General features: G+C 24.7%; 1 protein-coding gene and 1 long non-coding RNA gene across 8 annotated transcripts; one reads left to right on the top strand and one right to left on the bottom strand.

Moving 5' to 3' along the window:
• The first annotated feature begins 994 nt into the window (after positions 1 to 994).
• Positions 995 to 12,982, top strand: LOC126907328 (uncharacterized). 7 transcript variants are annotated; one of them, XR_007704476.1, is made up of 7 exons: positions 995 to 1,218; positions 4,827 to 7,323; positions 8,189 to 8,228; positions 8,292 to 8,478; positions 9,684 to 9,844; positions 9,962 to 10,157; positions 10,246 to 12,982. It is a non-coding gene; the product is annotated as an uncharacterized LOC126907328 (long non-coding RNA). The 7 variants fall into 7 exon arrangements; XR_007704478.1 differs by lacking the exon at positions 8,189 to 8,228 and having other exon boundaries at positions 4,827 to 5,050; XR_007704477.1 differs by lacking the exon at positions 8,189 to 8,228.
• Positions 12,983 to 13,024: 42 nt separating this feature from the next.
• On the bottom strand, positions 13,025 to 16,325 carry LOC126907320 (probable NADH dehydrogenase [ubiquinone] 1 alpha subcomplex subunit 12). The gene is made up of 4 exons (XM_050688511.1): positions 16,158 to 16,325; positions 14,482 to 14,564; positions 14,265 to 14,380; positions 13,025 to 13,269 (listed from the first exon to the last, which is right to left on the bottom strand). Exons 1-4 carry the CDS (start codon positions 16,250 to 16,252, stop codon positions 13,138 to 13,140), a joined length of 426 nt encoding a protein of 141 aa, XP_050544468.1. The 5' UTR covers positions 16,253 to 16,325; the 3' UTR covers positions 13,025 to 13,137.
• Between the last annotated feature and the right edge of the window lie 962 nt (positions 16,326 to 17,287).

Below are 17,287 nucleotides of genomic sequence, written 5' to 3'. Positions count from 1 at the left end.
TTATATATTTATAAAGTTCATAATTTAAAAAATAGTTAATATTTTTTAATTTTCAATTACAAATTATTGGAATTCATACTGACTAAATTATTATGTCTTACATTATACATTAATCATAAATAAAATACAAAAAGAAAATTTTAAATTTCTGTCAATAATGACAATTTTCTGCTAAAAAAAGAATAACTTTAATGTAGTAAAAATGATGCTTGAATAATTTGTACCAAAAATTGTATAAGCCGACATAATAAACAGCATTCATTTTATAAATATAATTTATTTACAAATCTAATGTGCAATAAATAACAAATAGAAAAATAACTCAACCGGACGGTGTATTAATAGCAATAATGTTAGTAGAGTTGAGCGATAAATTCAAACAATCGTTTTCAGCAGACGAGAACAAATATTTTAAAAACGGCGACAAATTCATTCATAAATTCCATGGTCAGACATATGAGAAAATGAATATTGAAATCAATCAGGTCGTAAGTGAAAGCGTCAAATTCAAATAAATGATATGTTATAAGCAAACCGGCAACGCTGCTTTGATAAACCTATACGATTAAAAGTGACAGAGCGTTAAAAACGTCTTACACTTATTATTTCGACGTTGCCAGTTTGCTTATAAACTTTTTCATAAGAGCCGTTTATCTTGCCATTCGACAGCCAAATTACGCTCTGTCGAACAATATGTTCACTGTAATACGGCGGCGCGGCCGGAGCCGCGACGCCGCCAGATTCGAGTCTGTTTTGAGCACTCTAATTTGTTCAAAGTAAACGTGTCGGCCCGCCGACGTCACTCGGTGAAGGGCAACGCGCGACATGATTGGAGTAGGCGGCCGCCTCCCGCGGCGGCGGGACCGTACGACGACGCTGCTGTAACATACCCTTATGATAGTTTGTTCGACCGGTAATTTGAATTTGTCGCACTTACTTCTTGTAAGACTCAGTATTCATTTTCTCAAATACCTGTCCGTCAAATTAAAAATAATCAATACATTTGTCTCCAATTCGTTGTAAAGTTTTAAATTTATTAATCTAAAATTGTGTTCTTACAGATACATAAGTATTGGATATGACTATTTTTATAATTAGACTTTTCACGCCTGTGCATTTTATCCGCCTAAACATAAAAATTGTAATAATTTCCGAAGTACTCGTATATGTATGATCGACTAGTGTTTTTTTTAAAATTAAACCATCGTCTTTTTATAAGTAAGTTAAAAATCTATATTGTCAGCTAAAAAAAAAAGTTGGTATTCTTATAAGGGATAAAGAACGAATCTTAAAAGTATTTAATCATTTATAAATTGAGATAAATAGTACTCAACAAAGTAAAAAAAAAATATTTCTAAGATTATTACTATACCCCAGGACACGCAACTGAGTGATTATTAAACAATACAGGATCTTTCTATCTTGTCATTAAGCCGCCGAGTCACGTTCTCTTTTGCAGTGTATTAACTATATTATATCATTATGATCCGTTATTTGAATTTGTTGTACTTATTGACTCGATTGACTTCTGTATTCATTTTCTCAAATAGCTGTGCTTTGAATAAAAAAAAAAATTAATAAATTTATCGTCAATTATTATTTAAATTCAACTTATTGCTCTAATATGTTTAGTAATATTTCACACAATTTTTATATAACAATTTTATTCATTTCTTAAGTTTAAAATTTTGAAAAAAAAAATATGATTTTAAATTTTATATTAAAAGTTATTGTAGTGCATAATCAATTATTATAAATATACATTACACATATAATCTTAAATAGATTATAAAAAATAAAACTTCTATCAAACATAATAAATATTTCTGCTAAAAAAGAATAATTTTAATGTAGTAAAAATGGTGCTTGAATAATTTATACCGATATTGACTAAGCCCTCATAATAAACAGCATTCATTTTATTTACAAATCTTATTGGTAATGAATAACAAATAGAAAATAACTCAACCGGACGGTCTATTAACAGCAATAATTTTAGTAGAATTGGGCGACAAATTCAAACAATCGTTTTCAGCAGACGGGAACAAATATTTTAAAAACGGCGACAAATTGAAATAAATTGTAATTTAACACGCAGCGTGTAGAATTCATAAGCCTTAAGATAGATTTCAAAGCTCTGTCCCCTATAAGTATACAGACTTATGGAAGCAACGTTGCCAGTTTGCTTATGAACTAAAATCTCATCCACGGGACACGAACGAACGCAACTGACTGACTATTCAGTAATCTAGGATTTTTTTTTTGTATCTTACCATTCGGCCCCTAAGTCACGTTCTCTCATGCAATATATTCTTTGTGCTATATATTTATGACAATTTTATTTTGTTCATTTTGATTATTTGAATTTATTAACCTTACTACTTGTGACGATTGACTTCTGTACTCATTATCTCAAATATCTGTTTATCGTAATAACATATAAATAATTCATTTGTTTCTATTGTTATGTAATTTTCAATTTATTAATGACCATTTTTATCATTAGACATTACACAGCCGTGCATTTCAATCTGCCTATAATCTGATAAAAATACTAATAACTTCCAAATTCCTTATCTAGTAGTTATTATCGACCACTCATTTTTTAGATTAGAATATTTTCTATTTTATAAGTTAGTTAAAAATGTATATGCCATTAAAAAAAAAATTAATTGTATCCCTTAAGTGATAAATGATGAACTAAGTATTTAATCATATATAAATTGAAAGATAAATAGTGCTAAACAAAGCCAAATAAAATATTTCTAAGATTATTACTATACCCCATGTTAGTGTAGTAGTATAGGCTATAGACTATAGTTCACAGTTTTGTAAATAATTGTTTATAGTTTTAAATTAAAAATTATAATTTTTTACAGTGCATAACCGTATAAATTAATATTTTGTAATTTATATTACAACATATTTTTAGTCTTAAATTAAATTTAATAAGAAAATTTCTATCAAGTATTACAAACATTTCTAAAAAAAAAGAATAACTATAATGTAGTTAAAGTGGTGCTTGAATAATTTATACCGATAGTGATTAAGCTCTCATAATAAACAACATACATTTATAAATACAATTTATTTACAATACTAATGGGCATACATAAGGAATAGAAAAATAACCCAACGGGACAGTCTATTAATAGCAATAATTTTAGTATAGTTGAACAACAAAACAAACAACCGTCTTCAGCAGACAGAACAAATATTTTCATAACGGCAACAAATACCAATGATAAATGAGTTAATAGGGGAACTGGCAACGTGGTGTTCATAAGTGTTAAGAACGCATGTAACGCTCTGCCACTTTTATTTATACAGACTTACGGAATCAACGTTGCCAGTTTGTTAAGAACTAATTTCTATATAACGGGACACGAAACAACCCAACCGAGTGACTATTGAGTAATATAGAATTTTTTCAGTCTTACAATCGGACGTCAAGTCACGTTCTCTCATACAATATATTCATTGTACTACACATTAATGACACTATTTTCATCTGATTATTTGAATTTTTCGTTCTTATTACTTAACTTGATTGACTTTGATATTAATTTCCTTAAATTAATTTATATTTAAGTTTTAAATTTAATATTCTACAATTGCTCTCTCATAGTGTGTATTAGTATAAATATTTTTATAATTAGACATATTTTGGCAGCGTATTTTAACCCGTTTAATATAAAAATAGTAATAATTTCCGAAGTTCTGATTCAAAAATTATATTTATAATATAAGTATTACATTTTTATCTTAAAATGTAACAAATAAAAATATTTTATTTGCAAAAATATTTATTATGTATGATAGAACTTTTAAATTTTCTTTTTACATTTTATTTGAGATTATATTTATAATAATTTAATGAGTTATGCATTCCAATAATTTTTAATTGAAAATTTAAAAATATTATTAATTTTTTTATTTATGAACTTCATAAATGTATAAAACTGTTGATTAAAAATTGCTTGAATTATTACAAAAAATTTTTAAAGATTTCATTTAATTAGATTTATAGAGTGATTCATATTTTTTGGCTTTGTTCAGTACTATAGATCTTGCAATTTAGAAATAGTTAAATACTTTTTAGGTTCATCTTTTATACCTTATAAGAGTACCAACTTTATTTTTTTTAGATGGAAACATAAATTTTTAACTTAATTATATAATAGAAAATGATCTAATTAAAAAAATTACTGGTAAGTAATAATCATTGGACCAGTACTTAACATTTAATGATAAAAATAGTCATAACCAATCACAAATATATTAGAGCAATAAATTAAAAACTTCATAACAAATTGGCGACAAATTCAAATAATTAAATCAAATTTCAATAAACTGTTTTCAGCAATGGAAAAAATATTTTGAAAACTCCAAGATATTTGAGAAAATTAACGCCTCAGTGTTAATTTACTTCAGTATTTATTTCCTCAAATATCTATCCATCTATTCTTAATAATTAATAAATTTACTGCCAATTTATTGTTTAGTTTTTAATTTAGTATTCTACAATAGCTCTCTTGTGGTATAAAAGTCATTGGATTTTATCATTACACATTTTCGGACGCGTACTTTTACTCGCCTATGTATAAATATTTAAATAAGTTACAAAGTACTGGTCCAAAAATTGTTATCGTTCAGTCATTTACTTAATTAAATAGTGTCTATTTTTTAAGCTAATTAAAAATAAAAACTAGTAATATTATAAAGGATAAAGAACGGATCTATAATTTATTTAACTGCTTATAAATTAATATTATATTAATTATATCAAAGCCAAAAAAATATTTTCAAGGTTATTATTATTTTAGGAAAAACTTAGTGGTCAATGGTAAATCTATCACTCTTAGTTTTGGATGTGATTACAGAGGTTAAAAAATAAAAATATTTTTACGTTACTGTATAATCCCAAGTTGCAAAAGCTTAGGATCTTTCAAAATATATAAAAGCGTATAGCCCTGAATATTATATATTTATTTACTGCTCATAAATACATATTATTAGGGGTGCCATGTAAAACCGACACGGAATAAATGTAAGTGACACAATATTTCAAGATTAAAAATTGACGTAGAGCTGTTTATTCTCACTAACAAATATAACACACAAAAAGGAAAAACAAGAATAATGCACAAGATCGAATTAGTTAACCAGTTTCCAATAGCGTAGTTGGTTGACGACGTGTGAGAAAAAATAAGCGATATTAGAACGATGCTTGTCATAAAGTGTAGCGAAGAAGACTTCTACTCATGTTTTAAGATTATATGTAGTCTGTATAGGTGTTCAGTAAATAAGCAACTGGGTTTCTATTGCTCTCATTGTTTTTAATAATTGATCTGTTTCTTTACTTACTGAACATTCTGAATAGCAAATACACCACAAACTTCATATAGTCAGTGATATATTTGCGGCGGATTGTCGTTGGGCGTTAATCGTTCCCGCCAAATCTGAATAAGGTCAGTTTTTCATTTCCGCCAAACCAATAGTTTATACCTGTTTACAAATAGAAGCTTGAGAACCACTGGTTAAAATACTTACCCAAATATCCCGATATAGATTATCTACTTTTTATTTAATCGAACTTTTTCCTTTTCTAATATTGTTAAATAGTAGTGCATTGATAATCAGTATATCGATAAATATTTAACCATTCTATATATTTTATTTTTTAAATTAATATGTCATTTGAATATATCAGAAGTAAGCAGGAACTACAAATGATTTTCTTGGACACTATTGAAAATTTTTAATCTTCTCATAGGAAAATGTTATTTGGTTTCAATATTACGTTTTTTAATTATTTTTCTTCATCTCATAAATAATAAAATACCTTAACTTTAATTTTCTTTAATGATTGAAAAAAAATTGAAAATTATTTTATTCTTATCATCATTTTTACCGGTGAACTATTTTTCTGTTAATAGTTGTTCAACAATAGTTAAATCAACAATTTAAAAATAAGAATTCTCTTCCAATAAAGAAAATTAAAGTTTTTTATGCTTGAAGGGACGAATTACTGTGAATATTATTTAATTAATTATAATTAGAATACATAATTATATGCACTAAAAATAGCCAAATATAATGCAAATATGTGCAAAAAAAAAAAAAACAATAAAATATGAGTTTAATAAATTTTTCTTCTTAAAAAACAATTTTAATATATTATTAATTGTGCTCTAAAACTTAGTTATTTAATAAAGTATAACCTTTAATATTGACTCGGAGGCCTTTATTGATCGATCGGTTCGATTCAATACTGTCGAGTTATACACATTTTCGTCCTCTCATACAAGAATTTTGTTTCTGAAACTACTATTTCCTAGGTGACCACACTGGGTCACCATAGAAAATGAAAATCTTAACATTTTTTAGCTGAGAGGACAATAAATAATATTAAAAAATTATTATATTATAGAATTATGATCATTAGCGTAGTTATCATGAAAGCGCTGTGGTGGCTTCAGCTCTCATAATTAAAGAAAATTTTTGGGGAAAAGTGATTGATAAAGAAATGTGGTAAAACTTTCTATTAATATATATATATATTTATATATCTTCTACTGCTTGAAATTTTTACGGATGTACCCACGTTTTCAGTAATGATCAGATGGTTCCAGACTCGTTGCAGAGTCTATCTTCAGATCGATAGTTACAGGCTCTTGGTTGTAACTATACTGTCGGCTTAGCTTGTTTACGGTATGTATTTATATGAGCTGATAATTGATAACATCGATGTTGTTTATCTGTTGTATGTCAGTTTGTTGTTTACATCCGGTTTTTGTTGTTGTTTATGACATTCTTGGCATTTAACTCTTCTTTTTCTACACTGGCAATTTTCTGTTATTTAATTGTAGTTTTTTCACACATTAAGATATTTTATTTAGTCTATCCATCTTCTATAATGTAATTTTCTGGACATTTTTAGCAAGACTCGATTACCTATCATACTTAATAAATAACTTAATGTGTGAAAAACTACAATTTACAGAAAATTGCCGGTGTAGAAATAGAAGAGCTGAATGTTGTAAACAACAATAAAAACAAAACCCGGATGTAAACAACAAATTGACAATTGTCAAAAACAACAGATAAACAACATCGATGTTATCAGTTATCAACTGACATAAAAACATACCATAATCAAGCAAAGCACACAGTATAGTTACGACCACGATAATGTAACTATCGCTCGGAAGATGAACTCTGTAACGAGTCTGGAACCGTTAGCTCATAACTATAAATATACACAGAGTGATTTATTAAGAATAAGACACTCATTTTCTCGGTAACAATTGAAAATTTTTGGTAAGAAAAATATTGTTTGATTCAAAAAACTCTACAATAATATGTAGTAAAAACATGATTTTGTTCATTCCTTCAAGGTTAAAAAACATTAACTTGAATTTTCTTAAATGAAAATCCTTATTTTGAATTTGTTATGATTGAAAAAAAAAAAATACAAACAATTTCGTTATTATAATTTTTTTTTTCGATCAACCGTTTGTCTGTTACAGTTTGTTAAAGTTAAATGATTTTGGATTAAATTTCTATTGTTATTTTAATGTTTTGAATACAGAAGTTACTATTTTTCTATGGTGTAACTAATTTTTATTGACCAAGATATGACAAGTGAGATAGCAATAATAATGTACAATGCACTAATTGAGAGATAATAATAATAGATTCAAATCGGGACTTAACTATATTATTATAGCACAGTCCATCGGTTTGTAAGGCAATCTGTAAAACTAAAGAATCAATTTATTTGAAAAACCAACCCTTCGCGTATTATAGACTGTAATACTATAATTTATAGTGACTATTAAAATAATCGAATACTACGATAATGTTATCGAAATCATTGCTTAGACAGAGTGATCTTTATTTTTGTTGACGGATACTTATTTAAAGTTGTAGCATAACCTCAAACTGAATTGAGTTAAATACTAATTCGCCGCGTTACTACAATCCCGCTTGATTAAAGATTCTTGTTCATTATTCAATAAGCTTTAACGTAGCCTTAGAAAACTGAATTGAGTAATAAATTAACTCGACATCTGTATATAAACTGGCGTGATCTAACGTTTTTGTATATTAATTATAAGTTAACGTATTAATTATTAATTATTTTATTTATATATCATTACAATTAATAAATTATATTTGAAAGTTTATTGAGGTCATTTAAGTAAAAAAATGTCAAATAATAGGTAAGTACAATGGATTACGAACACAAAGCTTATATATTGATCATTTTTTTTTATATTATATAGCCACAAGTAAAATTATTTATTCTGGAAAATTTATGAAACAAATTACTTAAGAAGATATTTACATTTTTGGACATGTCTCTGCTAAAAGACAAAATTGCTAAGAAGTTATACCTAAATTAATGAAAACCAATCTTTTTTCTCTTTGAGAAAAATGAATTTTGCTGTAGTGTGTTTTATTACTTAAAAAGTAAGTACACATAATGTGATAATAGATGTGCAGTATAATTAGGGTCTGATTTAGGGGAAACTAAGGGCTTTAAAAGTATAAGTTGATGATCTTTTTTTTTGCTTATATTACATCAAAATGATCATTGTAATCTTGATTTTTTTATTAATTATTTTCCATCTATGAACCTATTACCCAAATATTATTAATGAGTATAATATATTAAACAATATTGGTATATTTTATATAATAATTTTGTAAACTAACGTCTAGCTTAACTATTATAAATACATTTTCTTTATTAGTTAACAATTTATTTAGGTATGGATGATAATAAAATATTATACATGTCTAGCAATTATTAGATTTTGTATAACTGCAATTATTATAAAATAAAACATTATTTTGAATGCAATGATTGGATAAGCTTAATTTTATACAACAAAGCAACTACAAGTACTCTGTAAAAATATATGATAATTTGCAGAAATTATAATTATTATGAATTGCTAAATTGAAATGAATGTAATTTTAAAACTGATTTTAAAATTTTATCAAAAAAAAAAATGTAATCTCAGTTAAATTTAAAGAAATTTTTTTAAGTATACTAAATTTCAATTGTTTTGTTAAACATATTAATTTTTCTAGTTAAAGAAACAAATTTGATTTTAGGAATTAGCTTAGATGTAAAAAAAAATAGAGTTGTTAAAAACTTAAGTTTAATGTGTATGCATCAATCATATTTATAAGTATTTTATTTTTTCAGTTGTATGAAAATTGAACTATGACTTAATTGAAATATAAGTTAAAATTAGTATTTAATTTTAATCAAATTTGATTTTTAATTTGTAGTTTTAACTCTGGCAGTGATTTTAAATGAAATGTTGTATGAGTCTAATTTGTGTATGACAATAATTGTGAAATTACATAATTGGAGTATGGGAAAAAGTGAAATATTTAGTAATTGAAATAAAAAATAATAATTTTATTTATAATAAAATATATACTCAGAATTTTTATTACATTAATCAATTTAAAATTTCTTCACTTTTTTTAAATAAAAGATTAAGGCATAATCAAATAATACATTTTCAACTTTAGGCAAAAAATAATAATTACCCAAAGCATATACTTAATTAAAAAATTGTATGGACTAGCTACTGAATATTAATTTTCTATTTAATAAAAATAACTTTATTTATGATTGTGTTTATATTTCATTGTAGATATTAAGAAAATATTATGCAACTATTTTGATAATTGAATTAATATTTCATTAAGCATGATTGGATTGAAATAAACTTAATTTTATTGTACAAAATGGCTACAAGCACTCTGTAAAAATATATGAACATTTTCAGAAATTATAATTATTATGACTTGTTAAGTAAGTTGCCAACTATAAATTTAAAAATTTTTTTTTTTTCCTATTGTAAATTTTGTTTTTAGTTACTTCTTCATACTTAATCTAATTCTAAATTTGTTGTTTTTAATTTTATTTCAGTTTTTAGTTTTGATACCTGCTGTTGTCAGTACTTTTAAGTTTACAGCTGTAAGTAAGATATTTCGATATCAAAAAATTAATATTCTAATTATATTAAGAAATAAAAATGATTTAATAATGATTTTGCTATTACCATGACAATATTGTGAAAAATAATTGAATAGCAAATAAATGCAAAGATCTCAAAACAACTTGAGTGAGTTAAATAAAATAAATTTTGCTTTTTAGCATTGCCATTTTTATCATATGTAAATTAGTTTAATTTGTTTTAAATTTAATTTCAGTTACAAATCTAATGTCTACATTATATTAAAGCAATTCACCGTAGTATGAAATTGATATTTAATAATAAGTATTATAATTTTTATGGAGAAATTATAAAGTATATATTACTTTTATGGCAAACATATATAAAAGTTAAAGGACTTGATGTAATACTTAAAAAAAAAAATTGTTTCTTATTGGTCTACAAGGAATTTTCATCAGAGATCAAAATATACATTGCTAAACCAATTTTCGCGCCTATTTCAAATCTTCAATTAGAGTTTCGCATATTGACTAAGTAATTACAAAATCCTTCTAATTACTGACTTAAAAGTCAATTACTGACTTTTCAGTGATTTTTTGTGGCTTTTGAATTTAATATTTTATAGTTTTTAAATTAATAATATTTTTAATTTTATTTAAAAAAAGATAGCTTGAAGAAGGGGGTTTGAACTTTGTAACCCAAACAAATAAGACTATAATAGTCTGTAGTGTGAAAACAAGTTTATACCTATTTATTAATCTCGAAATTGATTCCCCAGACTCATTAAATACAATTTTGATTGGTATTATCTTTAAAAATCTAATAATACCTACAGTTAATAGATAATTTTATTTAATAATATACATTATTAATTAGATAATTTGTGTTAAAAAACGTCAGTGCATCATTTACACGAGCTTTAGAATACAACAGGTCAAATTTATAAGCAATTTTTAATTTAATTTTTTTGTATATTTAAAATTTTTGCATGTGTGAACTAATACAACCATACACAATTGCCATTATTAGTGAGGAATGTATGAACGAGGTGTTTTGATGTTCACATGAAAAACAGAACGCTGCTAATGCTTTCGAAATTTATCGCCAAATATTGATAGATTCAAATTATTTATCTTCAACAGTTGATAAAAATTTTTCCAAAAATAATGGATGAATTATGGCCATATCAATAATTAATGTATTAAATGACTATGAATTTAAGGAAGATAAAGAATATTTTTTAAGCTGTGAATAATCCGAAGAATCGTTTTTAGATGAGGCAGTTAAGAGCTCTAGTTCAACAACTTTATAATTAGTTCCGATAAATTGAAATCTCCATTAAAAAAAAGGCATTCATATCGATTAAAACCAAGTTTAAAATTGTTCAGATTGCTAGAGAACACTCTAATTGGGGCTTAAAAACATTACAACGGATGTACTTTGTTGAAAAAAAAGGAGTATTTAAATCGTTGGGAAAATAAAATTTTGAACTGCGGTGTAAAGGAGTGCTATGAAAAAATTAATAAGTGGACTTATGATTGCTTTTATGAAGCTAGAATGAACAAACAACTTGTTACAACAAGGATGATTCAGCAATGGGCGTCAGCAGCCGCAGTGCGATTGTTATCTTTACTTTGTTGATAATATTCGGGTAGCTCCAAATTTCTATTTAGTGGTGGTCGGACGATCGCTGTTATGCAACAGTGAGGAGTACACGCCGCAGCGGACGGGTAATGGCTTATGCGTCGGCAGTTATTATATTGACAATATACAGATTCTGGAAGTCAGATTACAAGGCGTAGCAGACGGGCAACAGTAGTTATTATACATTATAACTGTGGCTCCTGACTGTCCGCCCCACGGACTGGACGGTCCGTGTTTTAGGCCACTTATTAAGATTACACATTGAATAATTATTTTGGATTTTCAGTTTAGTTATTATTATGTTGTAATGAGAAATAATATTAACTCCGGTTTGAATTATTTTTATACTAAATTACTAAAAATTTTGTAAAAATGGTCCTTAAAACCATGTGAGACATATTTAAATTATATAAAGGGAGAATTTTTAAAATAGAAATAGATTAATTTTCGTTTGACGTCATTCATAATAATGAAAAATTATTAAAATTTTGCAAGGCTATTATTTCGAATGTATTAAAATTTACTAAGAAACAGTGGAGATCGTGTATATTCAGAATTAGATCTTTTTTTATAATGTTATCCACAATGTAAATGAATAAATATAAAATGTTAATTAAAATTAAATTTAATCATTTTTGTCATATTATAAATGAAACATTTTTGTGTACATATAAATTAATAATGAGATATGAATGATATCAAAGTAATTAAACAACTAAATATATCTATTAAAATATATTTTTAATAAAAAATTTGAGTTAATTTAAATTAAATTAATTATAATATTTTTGCAGAAATATATGAGATAATTTTAAGTTAATTAATGCAGGTAAAATAGATGAGTTAAGAGATAGATTAGTTAGATTTTACAAAGATATTATACAATTAGAAAACAGACAGTAATTTAACCTTAGTAGAAAAAGATTTAATTTTAAAGGAATTGTCCAATAACATATTGATATATTAAAGTTAGAACACGTTTAGGTTTATATGTGTCTAGTCCAGAATCAGTCTCTAATCTTCTTAATACCCCAGAAAAAATTCTGATAACTTATTAAAAGATAGTAAATAATTATATAAAAAATTTAATGATAAAATGGATCTTATAGTTGACAAAGTAGAAAAAGTTTTAGAAACTTATATTTTAATGACATAAATATAGACAATGAATTTATAAATACTTTACAAAATAATTATTTAAAAAATAAGATTTGTCTGTACTCATAGAATTGTATTTTGGTAAATAGTATTTGTATTTTTCATATTATTTAATATTATTCGTAATATTAGCATCAACAAAATAATGTTCTCTTAAAGAATTTTTTTTGACAAAAAAAAATTATTGATTATTATTGGCTTAATTATTAAAATTATAAAAAAAAACATCCATATTAAATTATAATCTATTTATTGAAGAACTTAAATGTATAATTATTTTTCATGTCAACTAATTTCTTTTTGTAACAATTTATATTATGTACACTAAATTGTGTTATAAGTTAGTTTAACATTTTTTTGAAGGTACCCAAGCTTCTATTTTCGGCCTTACTGAACTATAAGGAACATATTGGCCAGATGTTCCAGTTAAATTTTCTGTATGTTTTGCCATCCAACTGTATTTTGGTCTCGATGGATCCTATATAACAGTAATACAAATAATTAATTTTAATATCTATTTAAAAATTAATTCATGTATGTATAATAAGTTAATATATATACTTTTTAAAGTTTGTTTTTAATAAATTTGGGTAAAATGAATTTTAGGTTAAAAATATTTTTGATGGATAAAAATGTAAATATAAGTGTACTTTTTTGACAAAATGAGTTAATAGATTTAAATTTTAGAATCATAGAGTTTTTATGTAGATAGATACATTTTTTTGTGGTACTATTCATTTTAAATCTAAAAAAATTGATACACAATACTCATAATTATTAAAAGTTATTTCAGAAAAAGAGATGTTAACATATTTGTTTAAGCTTTATGTTAATTTTTTAACAAAAGCAACATCATGATTTGAGATAATAACATTTATATTTAATAAAATACCTTAAAAAATTACACTTTTCCTATCTTCTTAAATTTATTAATCATAATTTGTTCACTATGCATTAATAAAAAAACCAATTAATGTTAGCTACAACAGTAAATGCTTATGATGAGTTTTTGTGTTTTCAAACTACAGTGAAATCTCTTTGAATTTCTTTTATTTATTATATTAAAACTTAATATCTTGAATGTTATCTGTTCCCCTTTATATTTAAAAAAAAAAGAGTTTACTGCTTATCTTTGATTATTAAGGGGTTTCAGAGAAAAGGGGAGTTTTCAATTGGGTTTAAGATAATTGTGAATTGTTTAAATCTAAATACCATTTAAGAGCGATATTTTAAACAAATTGCACAATGTTTAAATTCAATAATCTTGGAATAAATACTTTGTCATTTTAACCTCTATTAATTATCTAATTCTAAATGTTTCAAATAAAAAAATATATTTCATATGACAAATATTCTTTATTTTATCATTGTTCTTTTTTGACAGATTTAATGTATATCACATTTATTTGATCATTTTTAATTCAAATTTACTCCTAAAATAATAAATTTCCAAAGCTAATTTTTTTTACTTACGTTGTATGGAAGTAAATCAGTTTTGTAGTGGAGCCATCCATACCATTCAGCTGGGATTTGGCTAGCGTCATAGTCCAAAAATACTTTCTCATTATATTCTACCCAACGGTTACGGCCTATTTTAAAAATAGTAAAATATTAAATAAATAAATAATTTTAATGTTTAAGTAATTTTTTATCATAATAATAAATTAATAATATATTAATACTGTATTACCATAAAAATATAAATTGTTTTCATAATACCGATTACCCATTTCATCGGTTCCAACTAAAGTACCAATTTTTAATTCATCTTGTCTGTAAAACAATATTAAACAATAACTTAATATATAACATATATTAAAGTTCAGATTAATTTGTATTTGAATATACAATATAAAAATATATCTTTTGACAATTAGTTATTGGAAAATTATTTCATAGGTTTTAGTTATGACCTCATATAAAAAATACTCATATATGACATTAAAAAAAATATTTTTTAGAGTTGCTACAAATTTAAAAATTACAAATTCCCTAAATTTTCAATCAATTTGTAAATAATTCAATACTTGACAATAGGACAAAAGTTAACATTACTTATGGTGGGAGAAGGTTTTTGTTTATCTATTACGGTTGAGAACACCAATGTTTTACCATTAAGTTTATTTACCAATTGAAATTTTGGATTAAGGAGGTGTTCAATCTCAAAAACATTTAATATATCCCCTTTCCTTGTACAAAATCATAATATAATATTATGGGATTGCTTGTATATAGAAACCAGCCTTAATTTTTAATATAATTTGATTGTAAGTAATAAAAATTGTAAAAGAAAGATTTGAACTTAAAACACCATAAAGTTTGTCATAGTAACAAGAAAATTCATAATGAGCTATTACGTTTATTTAAATATACCATGTATACAGGTGTTTTTTTAAAAGTGTAAATTCAGGGTTAAGGAGTAAAATTATTATGTTAGATTTCAAACAGCTAATCACACCTTTAAGTAGTACTCATAAACATTAAAAAAAGAATAATAAAAGGCAACTTTTAATTCAACTTTAGAGATTGAGGGTTAACATTATTAAAACAGATTTCAAATGCTATATTTTAGCATTTTATTTAACTAACTAAAATTAATTATTTTTATATACTATTGTATTTAGCTTTATTTTAATACTAGTCAATATATTTCTTTTAAAATAATAACTATTTTGTGAATTATTTTGGCATTTATTATTTATATATGTATCTTCATTTATCTAATGTAAAATAATTTTTAGATCTATCTTTTATATCTTATAGGAGTATAAACTTAATTTTTTTAAACGGTAACATATATATTTAACTATAATTTAAAGTGTAATTTAAAAAATGAAGAGTTGATAACTTTTGAACCAGTATTTAAATATTTATTAATAATTTAAAGTAATGACAGGAGATAAGGAGTGAGCGCTGCTTTTTATCAATAGACATTTCTGTCTCACTTTTATTCATGCATAGGTATAAAAATTTTAGTAACTAAAAAAAACCAAAAAATCACAAAAAAATAATTCTTTCAGGAGATATCTATTAGCTAGCTTTGAAATAATCACTTTATGTTTATAAAGAAGGTAGGATAGTTAACATTTAAAATTAGCCACTTGGATTTAGATTTTTAACCCATAAAAGAAAGAACAGATAATTAAAAAAAAACTGTATGTTAAAATATACTTTTTATATTGTTTTTATAAAATGTCTACAAATGAATTATATAATTAAAGATTACTTTAAGATATACAAATGTTTAAAAATGGAAGTAATCAAATGATTACTACAGTGAACACTACTCTAATTATACCTTAAAAGTAGCTTATTGAAAAATAGTTCACTAATTTACATTTAAAATATAAAACATATTTTACTTACCTAAACAATTTTTTAAAAGCCGCAAGTGGACCACCATTGGCTTTTATAATGTTAAGTCCAGTGGTAATCTTATTGAACGGAAATATTTTGCTCATTTTTGTAAATGAAATGTACAATATAACAGAAATTTAGAGGACTTTACATGTTTGATATCTAATATATTTTTTTTATCAATATTCATTATCAGCTGTTAAAAATTATTTTTATTGCTTTACTTATGATATAATGATATCTATAAAATAATTTTTTCTATAAAAACAAACAAATTAAAACAATCAATTAAAATTATTTATGAGACAGTTAATAAGCTCTAAATTACTTTCTCTATTAATTTAAAAACAGCATGCTTTTGAAAAAAAACTTTGTAAGATGTTAATTTAAAACTTAGATTTAATACTTTTATACTAGATAGCGCTATAGTATAACAATACACTTAAAATATCCAGGGCACCGGAACTATTTTTACAAAAATTTAATGACTAAAACTCGGTCCCCGTGATTGTTACTAAGCTAAAAAGCGTGTTAAGCTATTTTTTTATGGATTTTAGTGATCATATAGAAAAAAATTCGGTAAATTATAAATTTTCCTCTTAATAAAACACATTATTAGCTTCAATGCGAAGCTGAGAAGATATTAATTTTACTAATATGTGTTTATTTATTTAGATTTAAATCACAAATCGTATCTAGTTGAAGATTTTACCCTAAAAAATTGAAAATTTTTCCCTTGTTCCCCGTAAATGGTAAATATCTCCCAAAAATTACGATTTTTAAAATCGGTCAATTTCGACATTTTTTCTATTGTTTTACTTAAAACTGCCATAATTTTTTTAAAAATGACGAAATTTACCATAATTTTTTTTTATAGATGCATGATGTCTTTACCTATTATTTGGTATGTATTTTTTATAAATCTGTCCCTTTACCTGCACACAAGAGGGGATTTAAAATGACAACTTTTTCAACATTAATTTTGAAAATGTTCCGGAAATACTGCATTTTTTAAACACATGTCTAATTTAAACTTATTTTACGTACTATAAATTAAAAAAAAACGGTAGCACAGTGTGGTCGCGGCACAGTATGGACGTGGCATAGTTGGGACAAGTATAGATGATATCTGACAGTGA

This window comes from Daktulosphaira vitifoliae, unplaced genomic scaffold, assembly GCF_025091365.1.
Source record: "Daktulosphaira vitifoliae isolate Bord-2020 unplaced genomic scaffold, ASM2509136v1 Scaffold_5, whole genome shotgun sequence".
Classification (NCBI taxonomy): Eukaryota; Metazoa; Arthropoda; class Insecta; order Hemiptera; family Phylloxeridae; genus Daktulosphaira; species Daktulosphaira vitifoliae.
This window is presented reverse-complemented; position numbering and strand designations above follow the sequence as displayed.